We start from the raw sequence: 24,207 nt of genomic DNA on the forward strand, positions 1-24,207 counted from the left end.
GGTTCACATGGACCTCTGGTTCTTGTAGCACCAGGCCCTGGGGTTTGCTGCTGCGCACTGATTTAACCCTTTCTCTTCACCTTTCTCTTTCGCTGGCTCAGTCCTTCCCCTCCAGTTTCCAACCTCTCCCTGGCTTTTAATCTCCTTTCAATTTCCAGGTCTCATCAGGATCCTCCATTATCAGATGCTTTCCCAGATTTTGGCTCCTTTGATGTGCATCCCTTCCCTCCTCTCCCCACACACCCAGCAGGGAATTTGTGATGAAGAAGTGCAACTTCAGCCAGCACATTCTATGTATTATATACTCCAGCTGTGAACTGGCAGTGCCATTAAGAGAGAAGTGGAAACATTAAACCCTCCTGCTTCATCTGCATCCCCCCAGGAAGCCCAAACCCTCCTGACCCTGCTGGGGGCTGCCACCCCCTGCTTTAACCTCTGGGGCAGGGCTGGAGCTGTGGGAGCTTTGGAAGCCCTGGGGCAGCGGGGTGGAGCAGCAGGACGGGGCTGACGACTCTCTGCGAGGGCTGCAGCGTCTGTCCTGTCCCTCTCTCTCCCACCCGCCGGCGCTTCATCAGCAGGCTCCACACGTCGCTGGGAACGAGCCTGTTTTTTCCTGTTCCCGAGGAAGCGGCGATGACTGTGATGCTCAAGGACGAGCCCGGGCCTCCCACTCCCCCCTCCCTTAGCAGCACACACAAACTTACCTAAGCTCTCCTCTTCAGGGGCGCTGCCTGAGCAGCTTTTGGTTGGCTGGAGGCTGGAGTGATGCTGGGTCCCCCTCCCCGCTCTCCCGCCTCCCGGCCCATATAAAGCGCGGCTCCGCGCCGCTGTCGCAGCCGCCAGCCCGGGACCGCGGGGCAGGTGGTGCCCGCAGCCGCCTGTTGCAGCCCCTGGCACCCTCGGGGAGGAGCCGATGAGTTGCTGGATGCCTGGGTGCCCAGCTCTCAGCATGTGCCGGGGCTTAGCCGCGCTGCCCATCACTTGCCTGGAAAGGTAAGGCGCTTCTGGGAGGCAGAGGGGTCGCACCTGGACCAGCCCCTGCTGCCGCCGATGTGATGGTAGGGTAGAAACTGGGCTGCACAAAGTGATTCCTTGTGGCTGCATCCCTTCTGCTCCCCAGGAGGGGAACACGGAGGTGAAACCGGCGGAGGGAGAGAGAGGAGGCTGGCCAGAGCTGTACAAACACACCAGGGGTTTCTGCCTCTGCCTCTGCACAACTTGCTCCGAGCTGACAGCAGCAGGAGTATTTTTGTCAACACGGCCGGACTGTTCAGTGACATGTCGCTCCTCCTGCCAAGCCCCACGCTGCCGGCTTGACATTTAAACCCTGATTTTTGTATGGGCGCCCAGGGACGCCTGAACGAGCCGCGGGCACGCAAATAGCAGCTGGGCCACAGCACCTCGGGGACACCCTGGGGACAGACAGGAGCAGCCGCCTCGGGGACACCCTGGGGACAGACAGGAGCCGCTTCTCCTGCCCTGCTGCCGCAGACACCTCCCGGCAGGGAGGTGCCTCCTCCGTGCCTTGGCCGCGGAGCCGCGGGGACGGGCAGGAGCATCCCAGCCTCTGGCACGGGAGCATCCCAGCCTCTGGTACAGGAGCATCAGTGCTGCCTCCTAAAGCCATGGGGTAGGTGGATGGCCCTTCCCTCTCCACGGCCTGGTGACAGGCTCCTGGGAGCCCAGGGGCACCCCAAAAATCAGAGCAGGGGAGCAGCAGCTGGCAGGCAGCAGGGGGATGCTCCCGCTGTGCCAAGAGGAAGGAAATCGCTGTTTTTCCAGCGGTTTGGGAGAAGCGGAGCGCTGCCAGGAGAGTGGGGTGGGGAAAGGAACCAGGCTAGCTCCGGGGAGCTGGAGGGGCTCCAGATGGGCACTCAGTAGCTTTTACTTGCCCCAGAGGAAAGAGCTCGTCTCTGCCTGGGCAGCGAGCAGGAGAAAACGGTCCCCCAGGCTTAATGCGCGGTTGCCAGGGAGCAGGAGAAGCAAGGGGGGAGCGTTTATTTCACACACCCGAGAGCCAAGAAGTGGCTGAAGCTGAGGGGCGAGGGCTGTCCCCCCGAGCCCGCGGAGTGCAGCCCCTGCCAGGGGTGGGAGCGGCAGACGGATGGTCCAGAGATCCCATCTCACCCCTCCCTCCCTCCTTTCTAGAGCCAAGGATCTGAAGACCCGCTTGGGCATCCTGCTTCATAAACCCGAGCCGGGACACAAGAGTGGGAGCTCCAGCAAGCTGCAGCTGGGCTCGAGGCGCAGGTAAGCCAAGCACAGCTCTGCCCTGGGTCCAGCCCGGGCTGAGCCCCCATGGAGCAGCCGTTCCCGAGGGATGCTCCTGCCCATCTGCGCAGCACAGAGCACAGAGCACAGCTCCCTCCTCCATGTAGTCCCACCCAGGCGGGCCGGGAAGGCGGATCACTTCCCTGCTCCAGCGGCTATAAAACCCGGCAGGGAACGGATGCTCTAGCATTAGGCACAGAGAGCAGGGCCTTGGCGACAGGCAGGGAACCCGCAGGGCTCCTGCCCTTCCTGGTGCCTCACACCAGTGGCTGGGATCCCCGGGGAATGCAGGCAGCATTAAACACAGAACACTGAATATTGCTGCTGAGGGCAGGGGGCTTTCCTGCAGAGGAGGCTCTGCTGGGCCAGCAGAAAAGGGCTCTTCTGAGCATCCCCTAAAGGACTTCCTGGACTTGTGTCGGCAGAAAAGGGCTCTTCTGAGCATCCCCTAAAGGACTTCCTGGACTTGTGTCGGCAGAAAAGGGCTCTTCTGAGCATCCCCTAGAGAACTTGCTGGACTTGTGTCGGCAGAAAGGGCTCTTCTGAGCATCCCCTAGAGAACTTGCTGGCCAGCAGCATGGAGATGAGGTCGGGTGAGCCATCAGGGAAGGTGAAAGAAAGGGAGGAGAGAGGAAAGAGAGCCCACAGGTAATGGATGTTGGCCCCTGGCTTTGGTTTCCTGCTGAAGGTTTCTGTGTCCTGTTGATGGAGCCGCTCAGCTGAAGTGCTCCCATCCCTCACTGCTGGACAGCGAGCCTCACAACCTTTCTGTCTTTTCCAGAAACTCCTCCCAAGAAGTGCTGGAATGGAGGGAGTCCTTTGACCAGCTCCTCAAGAGCAAAAGTGAGTAGCATCTTGTTTTCTTCTCTCGATGAGAGCGTGTAGGACAAATGGACTCACAGTGAGCTGTATGACTGGAGGCAGTGTAGGATGAAATCTCGCCTCCCCCTCAAATGAGGTGTTTGAGGATTTAGAAAGAGGTCCTTTCCCTGCCCAGATCTGAGGCACAGGGCTCACTGCCTGCTGTACCCAGGAAGCTGTACCTTTTCCTCCTGGCTGGGTGTTTTTGGGGGTAGAAGTGTTGTCTCACCGCTGCCTTGGGACGGGAGCACTGTCACAGGCATCCCCGGAGGAGCAGCCCACCAGGGGGAACGCCATGGTATTCCCAAAGCACCCCTTTCCCCACACTGGGGAGAAGGCAGTGTCTGCTCTGGGCGTCTGGTGGAAACAGCCATGCAGCCACCTCCCCTCGGGCTTCTTCAGACAACTGCATTGCTGCCCTCTGTCTGTCTGTCCTGTGCCTCCGGGGATGGCTCTTCCACAGGGAGCAGGAATTCAGCTGTTTGACTGCATAACCTTGCCCTTTTCCTACTCTGGTATCAGCTGTGTTCCTGTGATGCACAGGGCTCCTGTGAGATGCTGCTCTCCCTCTCCCTACGCAGGCAGCACCTCCAGACCCAGAGATGGGACCTCATTTTTAGTCCCACACATCATCCCCTCCTTACACTGGGCTCTGCACAATGGCAGCCTCCAAAAACAATTTTTACAATTATAGAGATTATAAATTATAATGAGAGCCAAAATGAGATTGCTGGCTATAACAAGCCAAGACCTTGTAATTATCTATTAACCTTTAAAAAACTATCACCTTGATTGAGCTTTGCAAAATTCAAATGGCAGAAACGCCAAATTTTAATCCAAAAATAGTTGTCTACCTTAAAAGCTCTTCCCCAGCCAGATGAAGTCCTTCCACAGCCAAAGTCTGGGGAAACTGTATTTTTTTTCCATCTCCCTCCCGTGCTGTGATGGCTAATGAGCATCTCTAGCTTTGTAACTTAATCCACCCTCCCAGCACAGCTTTGAAATCCTTGCTGCAATTACTCTGCTGTCCTCAGCACCTCGTTCCCCCAGATGTGGGCTGAGAAATCAGAACCGAGGCACGGCTACTCGGCTCCTGCAGCGTTCCGATGCGTCAGCGCGCTTCTCCTTAGGTAGAATTAGCTCTTTCCCCAAGCTGTAAAGAAAATACTCTGAAGCCTCATTACAGAAAGGTCAGATAAATAAAACCAGAGGATTACTTGTCTGTGGGAAAGGACTTTATTGGAGTCTAGAGGCCAATTAGCGGTGTCTCAGAGGGTGGAATTTGCCCGGAAGGGAAGGAAATCTGCCGATGTCACGGTCTGAGCTCCCAGGGCAACGCTCCCCAGGCAGTGTCTGCTGCTGATCCTCTTCCCCCTGCCTTCTTTCCGATTAACTGCTCTTCTCTCCTCTCCATAGGTGGGGTGAATGCATTCCACACCTTCCTGAAGACTGAATTCAGCGAGGAGAACCTCGACTTCTGGCTGGCATGTGAGGACTTCAAAAAGACCCGGTCGAAAACCAAGCTGGCCTCCAAAGCCAACAGGATCTTTGAGGAGTTTGTCCAAAATGAGGCGCCCAGGGAGGTGAGACCATTTTCTGTCACATCAAATAGGGTGGGAAAGGAATAAAATACCCTGGTGGGTTTTATTAAAATGCTGTTGGGTCAGTGGGAAGGTGTGCTCTTGTTCAATTTCTAACACCGTGTGGTCCTTCACTTAATGTTGGAACAGAAATTGAGTCTAACCATGAAGTGTAGCAGGCACAGGCCCTGCAGGGCTTCCCTGGTGGTCAGTTGTCTAGGATAAGAAATGCCTACTCATGATGACTGGACCAAAGAAACTCTTCTTCCACCCTCAGACCCTTGTTATCTCTCTGTAAGACCATAGGTCTTTTTCGCCTCGACCCTTCCTATTGGACTGTTTCCTAAAACTCCTGTACCCTATATAAAGCCCCAGTTTGGCAGAAGAGCTGTCTGAGACCGTTTGCAGAAGCTGCCAATAAAGACAACCTCTGTGGAACCTCATACAGGCTTCTCCTCTCTCTCCCTGCATCTGCCAAAGGCACATAGCAAGCAAAGAGCTGAAAATCACTAATGAGCTGAGAATCACTAAAGAGCTGATCTCATGTGGTGTTTGTGAGGGTCCCCAGGATGAGGTGATAAATGAGGATTTGACTCCATGTTCTCAGAAGGCTGATTTATTATTTCATGAGATTATATTATCTTAAAAATGCTATACTAAAACTACAGTAAAGAAAGAGAAAGGATACATCAGAAGGCTTAACAAGAATGATAATGAAAGCTCCTGACTGACTCCTCAGTCTGACACAGCTGATGGTGATTGGTCATTAATTAAAAACAATTCACATGGAACCAATCAAAGATGCACCTGTTGGTGAGCAATCTCCAGACCACATTCCCAAGCAAGCAGATAATTATTGTTTTCATTCTTTTCTGAGGCTTGTCAGCTTCCCAGGAGAAGAAATCCTGGCGAAGGGATTTTTCAGAAAATATCACAGTGACAGTCTCACTTAAGAGCTGAGCTTGCTAAGATTGCCTGTTGCTCTGGAGCCTGCATGAGGGGCCTGGTCAGGATGTGCTTAGCCGGACTTTGCTGTCTGGGACACCCACGGCAACCCAGGGGAGATCCCAAAAACCCTGGAGCCACATTAGTGAAGGGACAGAAAGGCTTGTGAGCATCTCCACCCTGATCCGAAGAAGAATCCAAACCAGGTTTTGTCCTCACATAGAAGAGGAGCTAACATTTGTGGGCTCTGCCGCCTTGCAGGTGAACATCGACCACGAAACCAGGGAGATCACCCGCAAGAACCTCTCGGGGGCCACCTCGGCCTGCTTCAACGAGGCGCAGGCCAAGACGCGCACGCTGATGGAGAAGGACTCCTACCCCCGCTTCCTGAAATCCGCCTCCTACCAGGACATGACCAAGCAGGCCGCCAGCCGCGGCGCCAGCAAGCGCTCGCACACCTGACCTGGGCCGGGGGACGAGCCGGGGGGGACGAGCCAGGGGGCCAGGCACGGGGTGGGACACGGATTGTGTGTGAGGGCCGAGGCCCGTGTGGCGGGGGTCCGGCTGAAGCCGTGGGGTTTTGGCAGGATCCCCTGCGCCCTCAGCGCTTCAGGAGCTGCCAGAGCCACATTCCTCCCTCCCCGGGGTGGAGCCCTCACAGCTCGGCCGGAGACCGGCAGCGCTGCAAACACGGAGAGAAATGGGGTTTGGGCTGTGAGTGCAGCTCAAACTCAGCTCATGGATTGCCCTGAGCACCCAAACCCAAGAGCTCCCACCTGCTCTCTGACCGCCACAGGCTGTGGGGCCAGCACAGGACCTGCCGCTCCTGCTCACAGGGAATGGCCAGGATAAAAACCCCGAGGCTACGTGGCAATTTCAGCTGGAGGGATCCTGCATCTGCCTTCTCCTGACCCCAAGATCCCCAGCATCCTGAATGCTTCATGAGCTGCCAGACTCACATTCCTCCCTCCCCGGGGATGGGAGCCCGGAGCCTCCCCTCACAGCTCGGCCGGAGACCTGCAGCGCTGCAAACACGGAGAGAAATGGGGTTTGGGCTGTGAGTGCACCTCAAACTCAGCTCATGGATTGCCCTGAGCACCCAAACCCAAGAGCTCCCACCTGCTCTCTGACCGCCACAGGCTGTGGGGCCAGCACAGGACCTGCCGCTCCTGCTCGCAGGGAATGGCCAGGATAAAAACCCCGAGGCTACGTGGCAATTTCAGCTGGAGGGATCCTGCATCTGCCTTCTCCTGACCCCAAGATCCCCAGCATCCTGAATGCTTCATGAGCTGCCAGACTCACATTCCTCCCTCCCCGGGGATGGGAGCCCGGAGCCTCCCCTCACAGCTCGGCCGGAGACCTGCAGCACTGCAAACACGGAGAGAAATGGGGTTTGGGCTGTGAGTGCACCTCAGACTCATTCAGAGATGGATTCCCCTGAGCACCCAAACACAAGAGCTCCCACCTGCTCTCTGACCAGCAGAAGCAGCCGCCAGCTGCGGGGCCAGCACAGGACCTGCTGCTCCTGCTCACAGGGAATGGCAAGAATAAAACCCCCGAGGTTACATGGCAATTTCAGCTGGAGGGATCCTGCTCCTGCCTTCTCCTGACCCCAAGATCCTCCAGCTGTGTCCTATGCATGCTCTGCATCGAAGCTTTCCACCTCCTTCCAGTGCAGTGACATTTTCATCCCTCGCTTGAGCTCCACGACCTTCAGATTGCACCTAATCTTAGGTCACGTGCGTGACGTTTTATCCCTGTTACTGTTATTTATTTCATCATTCTTGTTATTATTATTATTATAGCTATATTTATTAGAGGAGCACTGCTGAAAGCACACACGTGTATCCCTTGCTCCGAGGAGCTTGTAAATTAAATTATTTTAGCTGTTGTAGCACTTGGCATGCTTCCCACCTTTTCTGTGTAATAATTTGAGAGGACCAGACAGATTTGTAGCACAATTTTGGAGCAAGGTACACCAGTAGCAGCAGGGAGAGCTGCTAGAGAGTTTGGAGGGCAGTGCAAGGATGCTTTGCAGCCCATGTTGTTCCCTCTCTCCCCTTAAAGAAGTGGAAGGCATCTCAGCAGCTTGTCCTAGGCAGGGAACAGAGAGGTCAAACAGGTACTTTGGTGAGCAACTCTATGGAAAACTTGATTTTCACATCTGGGAGAGAAAACCCAGGGCTTTGCCTGGGTTTGTAATTGGGCTTGGTGTTCCCTTGGATGGTGAAACCAGTCTGCAGCCACAGCACTTTACCAGAAACCCATGGAGTGAGCAAAACCATCCCGTGAATTCAGTGACTTGGGGGCAGCTCTTCAGAAAGTCCCTCTCAGCAGGAATTTTGGGGTCCTGGAGAGGTGTGGGTCCCACTTGGCAGCAGTGGTGGGTGGGTGGGTGATGTGGAGCCTGTGCTGGGTCCTGGGGAATGTGCCACCAGCACTGCTCCTTGCTGAGGGCTGCTTTCCAGGGCTCTGTTTATCCCCAAAGAACAAACCTGGAGATCCTTATCCCACTGGTACTCACTCCTTGCCAAGGGAACTCTCTTTTGCCCCCCTGTCTCAGCAACATCAGAGCACAGCATCCTTTGGGCTTTTCACAGCTGCTTGAGCAGAGCAAGGGACCAAAGACCAGTTTGGGGATGTTACTCCGAGCCCTCTTCCACCACCCCCATCCTGGCCCCACCACTGAGCCTCTGGCTGTTGTCCTGGCTGTGTTTACAGGGAGATATCAGCTGCTTTCTTATTTATTATTTATTTTTACAACTGGAAGCACCTTTGCTGTGTTACTGAAGCGAGCGATGCACAATGGTCTGTTCTCATTGCTGACGTAACGTTGTCATTCCAAAATAAAATAAAATAAAATGTAAAGAGCAAAATACCCTGACAACATGGGCTGGGTCTTTATTTTTCTGGTCGTGGACTTTCAATTAAATTTTACATTCTAATTCTGGATGCTTTGCAAAGCTGCCTGTGTTGGGTGACTCAGGGGGCATTTCCAGTTCCTTTAAAAGTGACAGTGTCAAGGGCAGAAGAGGAAGGGGGAAGACTTTTGAGGCATAAAGCTTTGTGGTATTTGGTTTATCAAAGAAAACTGAATGATTCATAGAAAGCATGAAAGCAGAAGTGAAGCTTTGAATATATGAACTGCCAGGGTATTCAGTGCTGCTTGTATTGCTCATAATTTCTGAGCCCTTTACAGGACTGCAGTTCCCAATATCTGCTCAGTATTATTAAAAACATAAATGTCATAAAATTGAGAGGATGCAAGGAAAAAACCCTGCTTTTGGGTCACTGACATAAACAATACTTGATTTTTGTCAGTAACACACCTGATGTTTGAATTCATTATCAAGGGGGGAACTCTCTGGTACCAGAGGGGTTAAAAAAATCCTATTTCTGTTCAGAATAAGGTCTGAGCAGTTCCTTCAAATGCTCTGGGAGGAGAGGGGAAGTTTGCATGGAAAGAGCTCTCCATGGAAGCACCCAGGGCTGGAGAGGAGCAGCCCAGTGCAGCTCGAAAATGTGCTTGGAATAAAAACCCAACAGAAAATGGTTTTATTTCAGTTGCCTTCTTTCTATTTATTGCATGTTCTGGAAGCCAGAATTAACTGGCCTGCGTCAGCAGAGGAGAGTGTGAGAGGGCTGGTGAGGAGGAGCTGGAATCCCAGGGAATCACTCAGGATGTGCATGTTCCAAGGTGTCACTAGGAGCATGTGAAAAACGCCAATCACTCATTTTTAAAATTTTAAAAGTTTAATAGTAATAAAATGGTTATAAAAATAATAATATAATTGGAGTAATAATAATTTGGACAATTTGGATTAGGACAATATGAGACAATAAAAACAAAGAGTTTCAGACAGTCCGGGTACCTTTCCTGGGCAACATAAGCCTGAAAAAGGACCCACGTTAACAGAGAATTAACCCTTAAAAGCAACAGCCTGTTGCATATTCATACACCTCATCCATGATGCATCAATTCCATTCAAACACAGGATTCTGTCTGGGCAGTGTCAGCTTCTCCCTCTGAATCCTGACGGTGTCTTCAGGGCTGAGCGAGGCGGGAAGAAGTTCATTTCTTCTGATAAGGGGGCAATAAATTCTCTTTCTCTGAAAGGTTTAGGTGTCCTGTGGCTGCTGTCTCAGTGTGAGTCCTTTCTTTAGAAGAGTCTTACATAGCATAGTTCCTATTTTAACCTTATGTTATACCCTAAAACCATATTTAACACCCTACTTAAAATGAATACAGCATCACTTTCTGACACAACACATATAATATTCATTTGAATATTTGAAGAAAACCAATCATAAAATATGCATTTTTCATGAGCACAAGCCACCCCCTGCCACTCAAATGCATTTTCCAAGCAGCTGCAGCTCCTGAGCCCTGTGACAGCCATGCAGGGGCCAAGAATCAGCAGGCACTGTAAAACACATGGACTCTGCTCCATCCCCACCCATCCAGAGGAAAGCAGGCTGAGCTTCCCCTCACCTCTCATTTCCTGTTAAATTAAGCATGGCCTTGTCTTACAAGCCAGATGATTTAGGATCCTAGCAGTTTGCATCTCTATCTGATCTTTGCCCATGTCAGAGGGAAGAAATGAGCTGGAAAGTAGCCAGGAAATATTTAAATTACTTGTCAGGAAAGAGGGCAGTAAAGCAGACTAGAAGCAGCTAGAATCAAAAAATAATGTTGTTGCCTTTTCTTTTTTTTTTTTTAACTGCAGCTTCTGAATGAAAAATATGAATACTTTGTCTTGCACACCTTGAAGTTAATTTAAAACTGATTCTCCATTAAAAAAACCTAATCAAATTAAATTATTTAAAAATAAAATACATATTTAATTAAAATTTAAAATATTAAAAATAAAATCTAAAATTAAATTTAAAAAAAGAAGTAATAAAAATATAGAATTAAAACCTTTTTGAGCTTTCTTTAGAAGGAAATGTGAGGCTGTGTCCATTCTTGCTGCACCATGCATGGCCCAAGCTGAGCCTCAGCCTCAGGGGCAGCTCTCAGACCCCACAGCTGATTCTGCACAATCCCATTTGCAGCCCAGTTTCCTCTGAGATGCTTCCCAAAGAGAAAACCCAGTCACTAAAAGCCAGCCTTGCCTCCAGCTGTGCCTGCTGCCAAAACCCCGTGGTCATTCAACAAAACCTTAAAGCCTCGAGGGGGATTAAAAAAAAAACCCAACCCACAAAACCACATTAGAGACAGAGGAGCCAAAGCTTCCCTCATCCAGCTGTGGTCACTCAAATAAACCCAGGCTGAAGTTTCCCAGGGAGGAGGCTGCAAATTTGGAAGCAGCTGAGGGGATTTGAGTTCCACCGTGGGGGTGGCACTGCCCTGCCTCCAGGCTGTGAGCACGAATTTGCTCCTGGGCCAGCTTTCCATGAGCCAGCATGGGGAAGGGTGGATTAATTTGGTGGGAAAAAAAAAAAAAAAAAAAAAAAAAAAAGCTGTTTCCCCATGCCCTGGGAGCTGGAGCATTCCCAGCAGCAGCTCAGGGGCTCCTGCAGCCTGAAGATCCCTGCTCCAGTGGGACCAGGCAGCTTTGGGGTGCTCTTAGGACATGGATGGGGATGCAGGAGGGCACTGGGACAAGCATTTAGGCAGGTGGATGTGCAGGTATCTAAGTGTAGGAATTCTGAGCTTTTCATTTTCCATGGGTACACACACGTGACAGCAGGCTGCATGTGTGCACATCCATGATTTATTTCTCATTTTAAACAAAGGCCATGAAGGAATGCTGTAAGGTGTTATCTGGGTATGTTTCTGGAGGGAGCTCAGCTGCATGTGTGTACATCCATGATTTATTTCTCTTTTTAAAAAAAGGCCATGAAGGAAGGCTGTGAAAAGTTATCTGGAGATGTTTTTTTGGAGGAAGCTCAGCAGCATGTGTGCACATCCATGATTTATTTCTCATTTTAAACAAAGGCCATGAAGGAATGCTGTAAGGTGTTATCTGGGTATGTTTCTGGAGGGAGCTCAGCTGCATGTGTGTACATCCATGATTTATTTCTCTTTTTAAAAAAAGGCCATGAAGGAAGGCTGTGAAAAGTTATCTGGAGATGTTTTTTTGGAGGAAGCTCAGCAGCATGTGTGCACATCCATGATTTATTTCTCATTTTAAACAAAGGCCATGAAGGAATGCTGTAAGGTGTTATCTGGGTATGTTTCTGGAGGGAGCTCAGCTGCATGTGTGTACATCCATGATTTATTTCTCTTTTTAAAGAAAGGCCATGAAGGAAGGCTGTACAATGTTATCTGGAGTTTTTTGGAGGAAGCTCAGCAGCATGTGTGCACATCCATGATTTTCTTCTCTTTTTGAAGAAAGGCCTGCTGTAAAGTGTTGTCTGGATATTTTTTTGGAGGAAGCTCAGCTGCATGGGTGTAATCATGATTTACTTCTCTTCTTAAAGAAAGGCCTTGAAGGAAGGCCATAAAATGTTACCTGGGTATGTTTTTGGAGGGAGCTCAGCTGCTTATGTGTACATCATGATTTACTTCTCTTTTTGAAGAAAGGCCTGCTGTAAAATGTTTTCTGGATATGATTTTTGGAGGGAGCTCAGCTGCATGTGTGCACATCCATGATTTACTTCTCTTTTTGAAGAAAGGCTGTGGAGGGAGCCTATAAAAGGTTATCTGGGTATGTTTCTGGAGGAAGCTCAGCAGCATGTGTGCACATCCATGATTTACTTTTCTTTTTAAAGAAAGGCCTGTTGTAAAATGTTATCTGGATATTTTTTTGGAGGAAGCTCAACTACATGTGTGCACAACCATGATTTCGTTCTCATTTTAAAGAAAGGCCACAAAGGAATGCTGTAAAATGTTATCTGGATATGATTTTTGGAGGGAGCTCAGCTGCATGTGTGCACATCCATGATTTACTTCTCTTTCTCAAGAAAGGCCATGAAGGAAGGCTATAAAATGTTATCTTGGTATGGTTTTGGAGGGAGCTCAGCAGCAGAGAGGATGCACTGAGCCATTCCAAACACACCAAACGCCTCTCCCGTGTCCTGCAGAGCTCTGCCAGCCCCGGAGCAGCCAGCAGGGAGGGAGCAGCTGGATGGCATCCTCTGCAGCTCCCACTGCAAGGCCTTGGCCTGAACGAGGTGCCAGAACTCACAGCTGATGTGCTTCCCCTGCCCTGAGCAGGCAGCTGAATGCCAAGGTTGCCAACCCCCTCCAGCTGCACAGAAGGATTTGTGCCCCTGGGCTGCCTCGGGAGCTGAGGAGGAATGAGAGGTGATTTTCATGCATTGTGCTGCTGCTGGGGCACCAAGGGCAGTGCTGGGGTCTGCAGCCAATGTGGGAAATGGATTTGTAGAGAATTCTCAACCTGACAGAAGGCTCACATAGTGTGTGTCTGTGTGCAAAGCTTGAGATAAGAAATGCTGATTTAGAAATGCCATGGGATAGGACAGACATTGCTGAGAGAGAAATGGAATAGAAACAAGTTTCAAAGGATGGTTTTGTAAATAAGACTGGATACTTTGGAGAAGTAGAACTATGGAAGATGTGTTGTAGTAGGACTCACGAGGGGTAATTTTAGATGATTGGCTTTAAGGCATCTACAGCAAAAGGCCAAGAAACCCTTCTAGTGCATTGTAATTAAGAATTAATTGGCTTCTGATTGTGATGGTGTGAATTATAACATCTGTATTGTCTCACCCATCACATGAGACTGAAAATGGAATAAAAGTTTTTAAAACAGCTCTCAGTTGCTCCATCTCTGGGCCAGAAAAGAGCTTAATCCACCAGCCCTCCTGCCTCCCCAGGGCTGGGCTGCCTGTGCTGGAGGGGAGCTGGGACATGGCACAGCCACAGCCTGGGGGAAGGATGGGGATGAGAAACAGCTGGGGGAAATCCTGCTGGAGATCCACCTGCTCTCCTTGGAAAGGCATCTAAGCTCAGGTGCTCAGCCTGACTCCTTCTTTGACCTGTTTTGGTTGCTCTGGGTGGTTTTAGATGGATCTGCCCTGCTCTCTCTGCCCAGGGACTGGGATGTGCTGCTCTGCTTGGTGAGGTCCCTGCCTGCCTTGTTGCTGTCCTCATCTCTCCTTCCTTGCTGGCAAAAATCTCTTTCTTGGTGGTGATGAGGATTGAGCAGCAGTCCAAAAAAAACTAAAAAATGAAGTTTTAAAAAGGTAAAAATACTCCAGAAAAGGCATAGGTATGGGGGATGTGGTTCAGTGCTGGACTTGGCAGTGACGGATGATGGTTGGACTCAATGACTTTGGAGGTTGGACTCAATGATCTTGGAGGTCTTTCCAAACCTAAATGGCTCTGTGAGAAGTGGCTGATGCTCCTCCATGGGTAGCATCACCTACCATCCTTCTGTGGACTATTTTCCAGGGTTGTGTTCCAGCACTGAGAGTCACATCAGCATGGCCAAGCACATAAACCCTGGGATATTCCCACTTGGAAATATAATAAGAAAGCATGTGAAGGGAACATAAAGGCAAAAAACCTCATCCCACTATTCATAGCTCCTTTAAAAAATGATTTTGCCCTTGGCAGGCAGTTTTTGTTGCCACATTTTGCTCTGTGTTTATTTGTGGCTGCTGGGAGGACAAGGATTCTCGGGAGATGTCATCTCAGGGGAAGGGATGCAAAAATGGGTGGAAGTCCATCAGAATGAAGGAAAAGGGAGATTTGCTTAGCTGTGCCCTTGATTTCCCTGCTGTCTGTGTCTCAGCAGCTCATCTCCTGAGTGCGTGGGGGCAAATAATGACTGCAGATGTACAAATACAGCAGGAACTCCATAACCCAGAGACTACAGAATGGTGGTGGAGAGGAACTCTGTTACTCCTTGGAGACCCTTTCATTCCCTGCCTGTTACAGGGTCTCAGAGTTCAGACTTATGGCTCTGTGAAAAACAATGTGGATCAGGAAAGCATTGCCAGCACACTCTTCTTCCCTGGGATGCAGGCAACAGGACACTCCTGCCACAGCCCTGCTGCTAGCAAACACCTCATTCCCACACTGTAGGCTTTGGATTCCTACCATCCTAGGGATTTTCATCTTCCCACCATAAGCTAATAAATGACTTTAATTAAACCAGCAAGCTGAAGAAGGCTCTTGTACTTGGGTGGGTGGGCAATGTGATGTTGTTACACTGGCTTTTTTTTTAATGCCTTTTGGCTTTTTGGATGTCTTTTCTGGCTTTGAAGCAGAGATGTGCCCTTGCTCTGGTTGTTTCTCTGTTTTTGCAGCCTGCAAACGGGTACTTGAACACCAGCAGCTGCAGCCACAGCCCTGGTCAAACTAGGAGAGATCCTTGCTGTGAATTAAAATGAGATCCAGACAGCCGTGGGACAGACTGGAGATGGCCCCTGAGTTTGCACAGTCTCTATCCCTCTGGGGCTGTGTCAAGGCCTCCTGTGGCAGCACAAACCCTGCAGAATTCCATGCAGAGACTGTGGGAGGTTCCCAGAGCCTGTGGATGCTGTGGGAAGCAGGATGCCCAATGAGGTATGGGGATGTGACTCCTGCAGAGGCAGAGTTTAGGGAGAGCTGGTGTGGAGATGTGAGCAGAGGATTGGGATATCCACAGCAAACACACACAGGGCTGCACCCAGAGATGGGACCTCTCTTTTAGTCCCACACATCACCCCCTCCTTACCCTGGCCTCTGCACAACGGCAGTCTCCAAAAACAGTTTTTACAATTATAGAGATGATAAATTATAATGAGAGCTAAAACAAGATTGCTGGCTTTAGCAAGCCAAGACCTTGTAATTATCTATTTACCTTTAAAAAATTATTACCTTGATTGAGCTTTGCAAAATTCAAATGGCAGAAACGCCAAACTTTAATGCAAAAGTAGTTGGATTAAAAGCTTAAAAGCTCTTCCCCAGCCAGACAAAGCCCACCCTGCATCTACCCTCCCCCTTCAGGGCTTTTCTGTGCCCTTGTGCCTGTATCAGGCCATGTCTCAGGGTCCAAATGCAGATTCCCAGTTTGGGCAGGTACCCAGGCACCCGGGGAAGTCAGGGATGATTTAATGGATACAATTCCAGCCCTGCATCCTGCTGCTGGCACAGTGCAGTGGAGCTGCCTGGGGGAGCTGCACAGGCTCTGCTGAGCTCATCTCACCTCACAGGGCAGTGAAGGATGTGGGAACCCAGGGCACTGGGAATATTTCTCTGTCTACTCTGGGGTGCCCTGACTCCCAAGGGAGCTCTGACTTTGACCCTCATCCATGGAGAAAGTTTCCCAGACTTCAGGATAGACTGGAGCCCACAAAAGTGTGAAATAGATTATAGAGAGCAGTGTGGGTGTGTCACTGGGTGAGAAATTGAGGGTTTGGGATTTTTAGTGTGTTGTGGATGGAAGCAAGATGGGGAGCACAGGGTGTTGTCCTGGGTTTCTTCTTCATGCTTCTTCTTCCTCCTTCTCCATGGGTTTGGGTGGCATTTTGTAATTGGGCAGAAAAGTTATTTGGTTAAAAGGGAAAATAATCCAGGTGTCAGTTCTTAATTGGATAGTTTAGCCTTAAAAGACCTTGTACCAAGAGACTGTTGGCCATTTTGTGCCTTCTAATGAAAAGCTGCAGAACTCCCAGTAGTGAGACTGTTTCACTGATAAGAAATAATAAACACCTGAGTCCAAACATGAACTATCATCTCAAGTGCCTTCAACCCATACCCAGAGACACCCACAGCTGGGGCCACCACACAGGAAACTGGGTGGGACATCACCAGAGCCTGGGCTCCTCCTGTGTGTTTCCTGCACAGGCTTTGCAGGCAGATAAGGAGAGCCTGGAGGAGCAGGCTGGGTGTTTACACAGAGCCTACAAAGGGCAGGGAGCCAGGGTGATGCCAGGGAGGAGCCCACACATCTGCAGCTCAGCGATTCCCTGGGTGTAATTTAGCTGCATTTAGTCTCCTCATGTGGATGGATTTACAAAAAAGGTGAAGAAATGTCACTGTCATGTTTTCTGGAAAAATCCTCTTTGCCCAAGATTCTTCTCCTGGGAAGCTGAGAAGCCTCAGAGAAAAGGGGAAACAACAATTATCTGACTTGCTTCTCCTCTGTTTTGCTCCTTTGGAATGTGTTTAGACATTGTTTACCAACAGGTGATTGTTTCATTGGTTTCATGTGAATTGTTTTGGCTTAATGACCAATCACAGTCAGGCTGTGTTGAGACTCTGGAAAGAGTCACAAGTTTTCATTATTATCTTTTAGCCTTCTATAAGTATCCTTTCTGTATTCTTCAGTATAGTTGAACATTAATATAATATAATATAATATAATATAATATAATATAATATAATATAATATAATATAATATAATATAATATAATATAATATAATATAATATAATATAATATAATATAATATAATATAATATAATATAATATAATATAATATAATATAATATAATATAATATAATATAATATAATATAATATATAATGATATCCTTCTAAAAATAAGGACTCAGATTCATCTTTCCTTCCTGCCACAGGGTACCTCACAAATACAAGAAGGAAAAGCTTAAAATGAAACTCCAAATGTCCCCCAGTCTACAGCCCTGATGCATTCAATGCCTGCAGGCCTTCAGCTCCTGAAGCACTGCTGAGCAGATGTTTCTGAGCAGGGTCTGGGTGCATGGGGAGAGCACTTTGCTCATGATTTCTCTGCTGCATGCTGGAAAAAAGGCACCATTTACATGAATTTACCCTCAGGAAAGCCAAAGATTGGTTTTTGGAGGGTTTATTTCCCTGCCCAGCAGGAAATAACACAGAATTTCAAGAATTTCAAGAAAGAAACAGTGTTTCATTGATTTGGATGCATTTAATTTCCTTGTATTAATTTCTATTTGCCACACAGGGAAAAAAAAAAAAGGGTTACTTTCCTGGATGTACCTCCCCCAGAACCCCAGCATCCTCCTGGCAGGGTCCAGCACAAATCTGGGGACACCTTGGTGGCTGTGTCATTGAAGGTGGAGCAGGCAGGGCTGGGTGACACATGGGGACACGCAGGCATGGTCAAAAGTCAGTGGGGTGGGGAAAGAAATGTTTAAACATTTCCTGGAGTTCAGATCTTGTGAGTCTGCTGCTCGGAGGAGGAGGAGGAAGGTGCTCAGCCCCTCTCTTCCTCCTCCCCAGGGTTCTGCTGTCCTGACAGGGGTGAGGAACTTGAGCCCAGGGGATGCTATGCTGCTTTTCTGGCCAGGAAAGTAACTTTTTCTTTTCACCCTGTGTGGCAAAAGGTATAGAAGTTAATACAAGGTAATGAAATGCATTGAAACCAATGAAATTCTGTGTTTATTTCTTGAAATTCTTGAAATTCTGTGTTTATTCCTTGGGCAGGGAATAGAAGAAACCATCCAAAAAACAATCTTTGGCTTTCCTGAGGGTAAATTCATGTAAATTTATACTTTTCTTTTATACCTTAAGACTTCTCTACCCCTTTCCTGTTTGGCTTAGGTAATTAATTTCCAGTCCAGCTTGTCAGGCAGTAACTCCTAATAGTGCTGATCAGAAAATGGGTATTGGAGCCCCACTTTTTCTAGATACCAGACTGATAAAGGTAAATTAAGTCCTACCTGATCAATCTCCTAACGTGGTGAAAAGCTTAGGAGAGGCTCCCTGTCAGGTGGGGTCTCCTCTGAGCCTGTAGAAGCAGGAGGGATTAAGGATTTCTGTCTCACTCCAGTTGTTGGATCGGGGGCAGTCAGGACCGTGTGTGGCTGCCATCCAAAACTGAAGGGGAATCCCCATCTCCACCTGACACTGATGGCTCATCAGGTAACCTGGGACGAGTCTGAGGTGACATTCACAGCAAAAGCAGCAGGGACACCTCCCTGGGCTGTGACAGGGGCTGGGGCCAGGCAGGGAAACAAGGGGTCCATGAGTGCTAAAGCTGTGCTTCTCTCCAGGCCTTGGCTCTCCCAGCTGGCACTGGCACTGCTGTCCTCAGCTGCCCCTCACACAGGACAGATGGAGTGGGAATGGTGAGGTTCCACAGGCTAATGACACAGTATTTTCTGTTCATTCATCAGGTGAAGACCACAGAGCCCTCAAAAGTGCCCCTAATGTGTTGGATGGGCCACGCCTGGCACATGCCCCACTCTGAAAGCACTGAGCACTGCACCTCTCCCATCCTTGTGTGATGAGCCCAGAGCCCTCCCTCTGACCACCACACCTCTCCCATCCATGTGTGGTGAGCCCAGAGCCCTCCCTCTGAGCACTGCACCTCTCCCATCCTTGTGTGGTGAGCCCAGAGCCCTCCCTCTGAGCACTGCACCTCTCCCATCCTTGTGTGGTGAGCCCAGAGCCCTCCCTCTGACCACCACACCTCTCCCATCCTTGTGTGGTGAGCCCAGAGCCCTCCCTCTGAGCACTCCACCTCTCCCATCCTTCTGGTGGTGAGCCCAGAGCCCTCCCCCTGAGCACTGTACCTCTCCCATCCTTGTGTGGTGAGCCCAGAGCCCTCCCTCTGAGCACTGCACCTCTCCCATCCTTGTGTGGTGAGCCCAGAGCCCTCCCTCTGAGCACTCCACCTCTCCCATCCTTCTGGTGGTGAGCCCAGAGCCCTCCCCCTGAGCACTGTACCTCTCCCATCCTTGTGTGGTGAGCCCAGAGCCCTCCCTCTGAGCACTGCACCTCTCCCATCCTTCTGGTGGTGAGCCCAGAGCCCTCCCTCTGAGCACTGCACCTCTCCCATCCTTCTGGTGGTGAGCCCAGAGCCCTCCCTCTGAGCACTGCACCTCTCCCATCCTTGTGTGATGAGCCCAGAGCCCTCTCCCTGAGCACTGCACCTCTCCCATCCTTCTGGTGGTGAGCCCAGAGCCCTCCCTCTGAGCACTGCACCTCTCCCATCCTTGTGTGGTGAGCCCAGAGCCCTCTCCCTGTGCACCATGGAGCCCTCAGCTCACAGCCAGGAGACCACCACCCCTCCCAGAATGAAGGCAGCAGAGTTAAATGACGCTGTGTACAACAAGGATAAAGCAGCCGTGCTGAAGCTGCTGGAGCAAGGGGCAGATGTGAATTCCAAGGCCGGCAGTGGCTGGACACCCCTGCAGACTGCAGTGAGAATCGATGAGGAGGAGCTGGTCCGGCTTCTGCTGGCCAGGGGAGCCTCTGTGCACGCCAGGAAGGACAATGGGGGCACTGCCTTTATTGAGGCAGGGATTGCAGGGAACGTGGAGGTCCTGGAGCTCCTCCTGGAGCGTGGCTCCTCCATCCATGAGCAGGACATCAACGGCTTCACGGCCTTCATGGAGGCTGCGTGGTACGGGAAGGAGGAAGCCTTGAGGTTCCTGTACAGCAGAGGGGCAAAGGTGAATTTGAGGAGGGAACCCAGCCAGGAGAAAGCCAAACTGCACAAAGGAGGGGCCACAGCGCTGATGGACGCTTGCAGGGAGCGCCAATTCTCAGCTGTGAAAATCTTGGTCCAGGAGATGGGGGCTGATGTGAACATCCGTGACAACAGGGACAGGAATGCCCTGATCCACGCCCTAAAAAAAGGTTCAGGCAAAAGAAAGCACGAGTCACCTGTGCCCATAGTTTGCTTCCTGCTGGAGCACGGTGTGGATGTGAAGAGCAAAGATGAATGTGGGAAAACTGCCCTCATCCTGGCTGTTGAAATGGAGAGCCCGGAGCTGGTGACAGCTCTGTTGGAGAAGGATGAGATAGATATTGATGATGCAGATGAGGAGGGCAACACAGCCCTGATGGTGGCTGTGGAGAAAGATGATTGCAGAATAGCAAGGTTGTTGTGTGAAAAGGGAGCGAGGACGGATCTGGGGAACCTGATTGCAGTTGCAAGGAGGAATCGTTCTCCCAGCATGGAAAACCTTCTTCGTGAGCACAACGTCAGGCTTGTTCCAGAGACCCCCAGAGCCTGGGAGCCAAACAGCAAACGCTGGAGGGCCCAGCTGATAAACCTTGATCAAATGTATCGCCCCATGATTGGCAAACTGAAGACATTTCCATACATCCAGCAGAAAATTCAGGATGGCATCTACCTCGGGCTCCACGGAGGGACAGAGGTGGCAGTGCAAATAACCCGCAGTGCAGAGGGTGACAAAGAGAAAGAGTTCCTTGAGAAGTGTTCTCACAGCGAACATCTACTGAAGCTCTTCCAGTCTGAGAAGGAAAAAGGCTGCATGTACTTGTGCTTCCCACTCTGGGAGAAAAACCTCCAGGAGTACCTGCAGGACCCTGAAGGCCAGAAGGATTACAAAGCTGCTCTGAAGATCATCTTCCAGGCACTGAGAGAGCTGCACTCCCTCGGATTTGCTCACCAGGATCTACAGCCCAGGAACATCGTGATAGGTTATGTTTTGCTTTCCTTATATTTTTGTTTTGCTTTCTTTATGTTTTCATTTTGCTCTCCCTGAAGCTTAGAGAAGAAGGTGCCTCACAGCTGTCTGTAAAAGTAAGTCTGTAAAAGCTGTCTTTGTGCTGAAGGGGTGGCTTTAGATCTCCTCTTTGAATAAATACAGATAGGTTCACAGAGAGAGCAAGCTTACACATCCCATTAGCTCTGCCTGCCTCTCCAGGGCTCTGCAGGCAGACCAACCCATCACAGGTGCCTCCAGAGAACTGTTTTTTAAAGAAGGGGCCATCCAGAAGTCAGCAATGGACTGTATGAAGGTTTGCCACCTTTATTTGCTAACAATTTCTCTTACTTCCCCAGATCTAGGTGGCAAAATTTACTTGGCGGACTTTGGTAATAAAAGAAGGTCGATTGAAGGCCAAGAAGAACTTGTAAAGTCTGATTTACAGGCAAGTTCTCTGTCAACCAACCTATGGTTTAAAATGTTGGGTGCTCTGTAGCTGTGGGTCCTCAGGAAAGGCTTTTTGCATTCCTAACTAGAAAATGTTTTTGATTTGTGGGGAAATCAGTGTAGTGAGAGGTGTTGCATAAGAGGGATGTTGATTTGGATGCCCATCTCCTCTGTCCTGGTGTACACAGCTTTGAAGTTTGTGTTGGGTGTGTCGAGCCTTAACTTCTTTTTGCCAGGGCTGGGATTAAATGCATGTAGATGGTATTGCTTGTTGGGACTCAGATGTTTATTAGTTCTTATCCATGTCACAATCTCACAAACTGTGAGTTCTACAGCACTTCACTCTAACAAACTAAAAATGGAACGCCATCTCTCTCTCTACAAGGCCTTTTGGGGATAAAATGTCCAATAAAGAAGCGATGCCTAAATTATTTTTACTTTTAACCCAATGACCCAACCCACTTTTAATTATTTTCACATTTAACCCAATAACCAAACACCCATGTCCCACAATGTGGACTTTTTAACACAATTACACAAAACCACCCAAACCCATGGAAAAGAAGGCGAAGAAGAAGGACCAGCCACTGCCCTAAAACCTCCATCTTGCTTTATAGATATTACTATATTCTATAACCTTAAACTCTAAGTTTCCCACCCTGTGATACAGCACACTTCTATTCAAACTCCACACCCACAATCCCAGTTCTACCATTCAATTTTGGAAGCCTTCTCCACAGCCTCAGGTCAAAAGCAGTGTTCTCTTGGGGGTCAGTGCCTGCCAGCACAGAAAGTCTCGAATTCTCAGCAGCCAGGGCTCCATGAGGGCTGTATTTTACACTTCTGGGCCCCTGCAGGGTTTGGGGATATGAGCCCCTCTTCCTCCGGGCTGGAAGCTGGGTGCCAGTGGCACGGGAGCAGTGATGTCTCTTTGCAGGCCCTGGGCAGGCTTGTGCTCTACGTTTTAACAGGGGGTAGGAAACCCCTCCAGCAAGTTGGCATTGAGGATTTGGCTCCCAATTCCCCAGATTACACAGAGGCTCTGGACCTTGTACAAAGCCTGTCCTCTCCTGATGAACGAGGCTTGGAAGGGTTGAGCAAACATCCCTATTTCTGGAGCAATCAGAGGTAAGGCCTGGGAGTACAAAGGAGGTGCAGTTTTGGTGTGGGAATTGCCTGTAGTTCTGGGAACAGTGAGGTCCCACTGCAGCTAATGAAGCTTCTCATCCCACAGCAGGTTCAACTTCCTGAAGAGTATATGGAATAAAATCAAAGATGACCCAAACAAAAAAAGAATTTTTCAACATCCTAATGTCACTAAGAAAGCTTTTCCTTATCCACAGTGGACCAAAATGGTAATCCTCTTCAATTTGGGTTGGTATCAGGTTTGAGCTAGACATTCAGGCAGAGGATTTTCTGAGTGTTTAAAAATGCAACTGGAAAAAGTAGTCCCACACAAAATGCAGACAACTGGATAAAACAATTCAGTTGAAGGCACATAGTCAGAAGATGTTGATGCTAAAAGGAGCTCTGCTAACTGGGGTGATAAAAGGGACTGATCATTCTTGAACTGGCTGGCAAACCTTCAAAGTCTGTTGGTTTTTGTGGGGTGTGAAAGGCAGGGAATAACCTTCATGCTTTCTTTCAGATTGACGGAGATATTTTACATGTCATGGAAAATCCCAGGAATGCAAAGTCTACCAAATACAGAAATAATGTCATCCAACTCCTGAGGCTCATGAGAAACATGGATGAACACAAAGATGAAAGGTAAATGTTCTCATCCTTGCCCCTGCCATAGAGTCAGAGAATATCCTGAGCTGGAGAGACCCACAAGGATCACCAAGTCCTGTCTTTGCCCAGGACAAGCCCAAGAATCCCCACGATGGGCCTGAGAGATCTACCCAAGATGAAAGTGAAAGACAGATGGAGGTGCTGGAGGAATAGCCAAAAAAAAGAAAAAAAAAAACCCCCAAAAAAAAAAAGGATTGAGGAGTAGAAAAGTTGCAGCTCTGGGGTTTCTAGGAAACCTCTCCAAGTTATCAGAAAGCCTCTCTTGAAAGGCTTTCTCTTTGTAAGGACATCCTCTTCTTGGAGAAGCTTTAAAAATCCTGTTTGCTTTTGTTCTCTTTCAGCATCAGCAACAAAATAGGGGACTATGCTGAGTATTTCCTGGGGGTTTTCCCAGAACTCACCATCTATGTGTACAACAGCTTACGGCAGAACCCCGGGTGCAGCCACCTCGCAGACTTCCAGGAGCCTTCTCTGTAGGATGCCACTGCCTCCTGTCCCATGTCTGATCCCACCATCACTCCTTTTATTTCTTATTTATTCACCTCAAAAAGAGCTGAAGAGGTGGGTAAGGAGATGGGATAAAGCACACCCAGGGACAGAGTATGGAGGACTTGAAGTAGGAAAGATTCCAAAGAGTTTGGTATAACAACCACGAGCTTGGGATGCTCTGATTTGCACTGTGATTATATGTTGCTTATGGAAATATTTTTCATGTGTTGAAAAGGTTGTTTTTATCAGGTTTTTGTGGGGTTTTTTGGTGGGCTTTTTTTTCTTTTGTTTTGGTTTTGGTGTTTTTTTGTTGGTTTTTTTTTTTTTTGTTAGGTGGTTTGTTCTTTTTTGGGGTTTTTTTGTTTTGCCTTTTTGTTTGTTTGTTTGTTTGTTTGGTGGGTTTTGTGCGTCTGTTTTTTGCATTTGGGGTTTTTTTTCCCCAAACACAGATTGTTATTCTTTCAATGACCCCATGGAGAAAAAAACTTGAAATAAACTCAAAGAGAAAAGTGACTCTA

At 49.2% G+C, this 24,207-nt stretch overlaps 2 protein-coding genes across 3 annotated transcripts; both read left to right on the plus strand.

Moving 5' to 3' along the window:
- The first annotated feature begins 521 nt into the window (after window positions 1-521).
- On the plus strand, window positions 522-8,535 carry LOC132331357 (regulator of G-protein signaling 16-like). Of its 2 annotated transcripts, XM_059854737.1 has the most exons (5): window positions 522-993; window positions 2,149-2,250; window positions 3,053-3,114; window positions 4,549-4,715; window positions 5,919-8,535. In XM_059854737.1, the coding sequence occupies exons 1-5, from the start codon at window positions 914-916 to the stop codon at window positions 6,117-6,119; spliced, it is 612 nt and encodes a 203-aa protein (XP_059710720.1). In that variant the 5' UTR covers window positions 522-913; the 3' UTR covers window positions 6,120-8,535. The 2 variants fall into 2 exon arrangements, with proteins under 2 accessions (XP_059710720.1, XP_059710721.1); XM_059854738.1 differs by lacking the exons at window positions 522-993; window positions 2,149-2,250 and adding an exon at window positions 2,460-2,919.
- Window positions 8,536-17,861: 9,326 nt separating this feature from the next.
- RNASEL (ribonuclease L) lies at window positions 17,862-24,202 on the plus strand. Its single transcript, XM_059854741.1, has 7 exons — window positions 17,862-18,419; window positions 18,674-20,951; window positions 21,316-21,404; window positions 22,344-22,534; window positions 22,641-22,761; window positions 23,055-23,176; window positions 23,542-24,202. Exons 2-7 carry the CDS (start codon window positions 19,532-19,534, stop codon window positions 23,675-23,677), a joined length of 2,079 nt encoding a protein of 692 aa, XP_059710724.1. The 5' UTR covers window positions 17,862-18,419; window positions 18,674-19,531; the 3' UTR covers window positions 23,678-24,202.
- The last annotated feature ends 5 nt before the right edge of the window (window positions 24,203-24,207 follow it).

The sequence above is a fragment of the Haemorhous mexicanus genome, chromosome 9, assembly GCF_027477595.1.
Source record: "Haemorhous mexicanus isolate bHaeMex1 chromosome 9, bHaeMex1.pri, whole genome shotgun sequence".
Classification (NCBI taxonomy): Eukaryota; Metazoa; Chordata; class Aves; order Passeriformes; family Fringillidae; genus Haemorhous; species Haemorhous mexicanus.

Excerpts from the sequence above, each read along its gene's own strand:
- LOC132331357 (XM_059854737.1), top strand. The coding sequence starts at position 914 with ATGAGTTGCTGGATGCCTGGGTGCCCAGCTCTCAGCATGTGCCGGGGC. Across the intron at positions 994-2,148 it reads CCCATCACTTGCCTGGAAAG|AGCCAAGGATCTGAAGACCC; the intron begins GTAAGGCGCTTC and ends CCTCCTTTCTAG. Across the intron at positions 3,115-4,548 it reads CCAGCTCCTCAAGAGCAAAA|GTGGGGTGAATGCATTCCAC; the intron begins GTGAGTAGCATC and ends TCCTCTCCATAG.
- RNASEL (XM_059854741.1), top strand. The coding sequence starts at position 19,532 with ATGGAGCCCTCAGCTCACAGCCAGGAGACCACCACCCCTCCCAGAATG. Across the intron at positions 21,405-22,343 it reads TTGTAAAGTCTGATTTACAG|GCCCTGGGCAGGCTTGTGCT; the intron begins GCAAGTTCTCTG and ends GTCTCTTTGCAG. Across the intron at positions 23,177-23,541 it reads GATGAACACAAAGATGAAAG|CATCAGCAACAAAATAGGGG; the intron begins GTAAATGTTCTC and ends GTTCTCTTTCAG.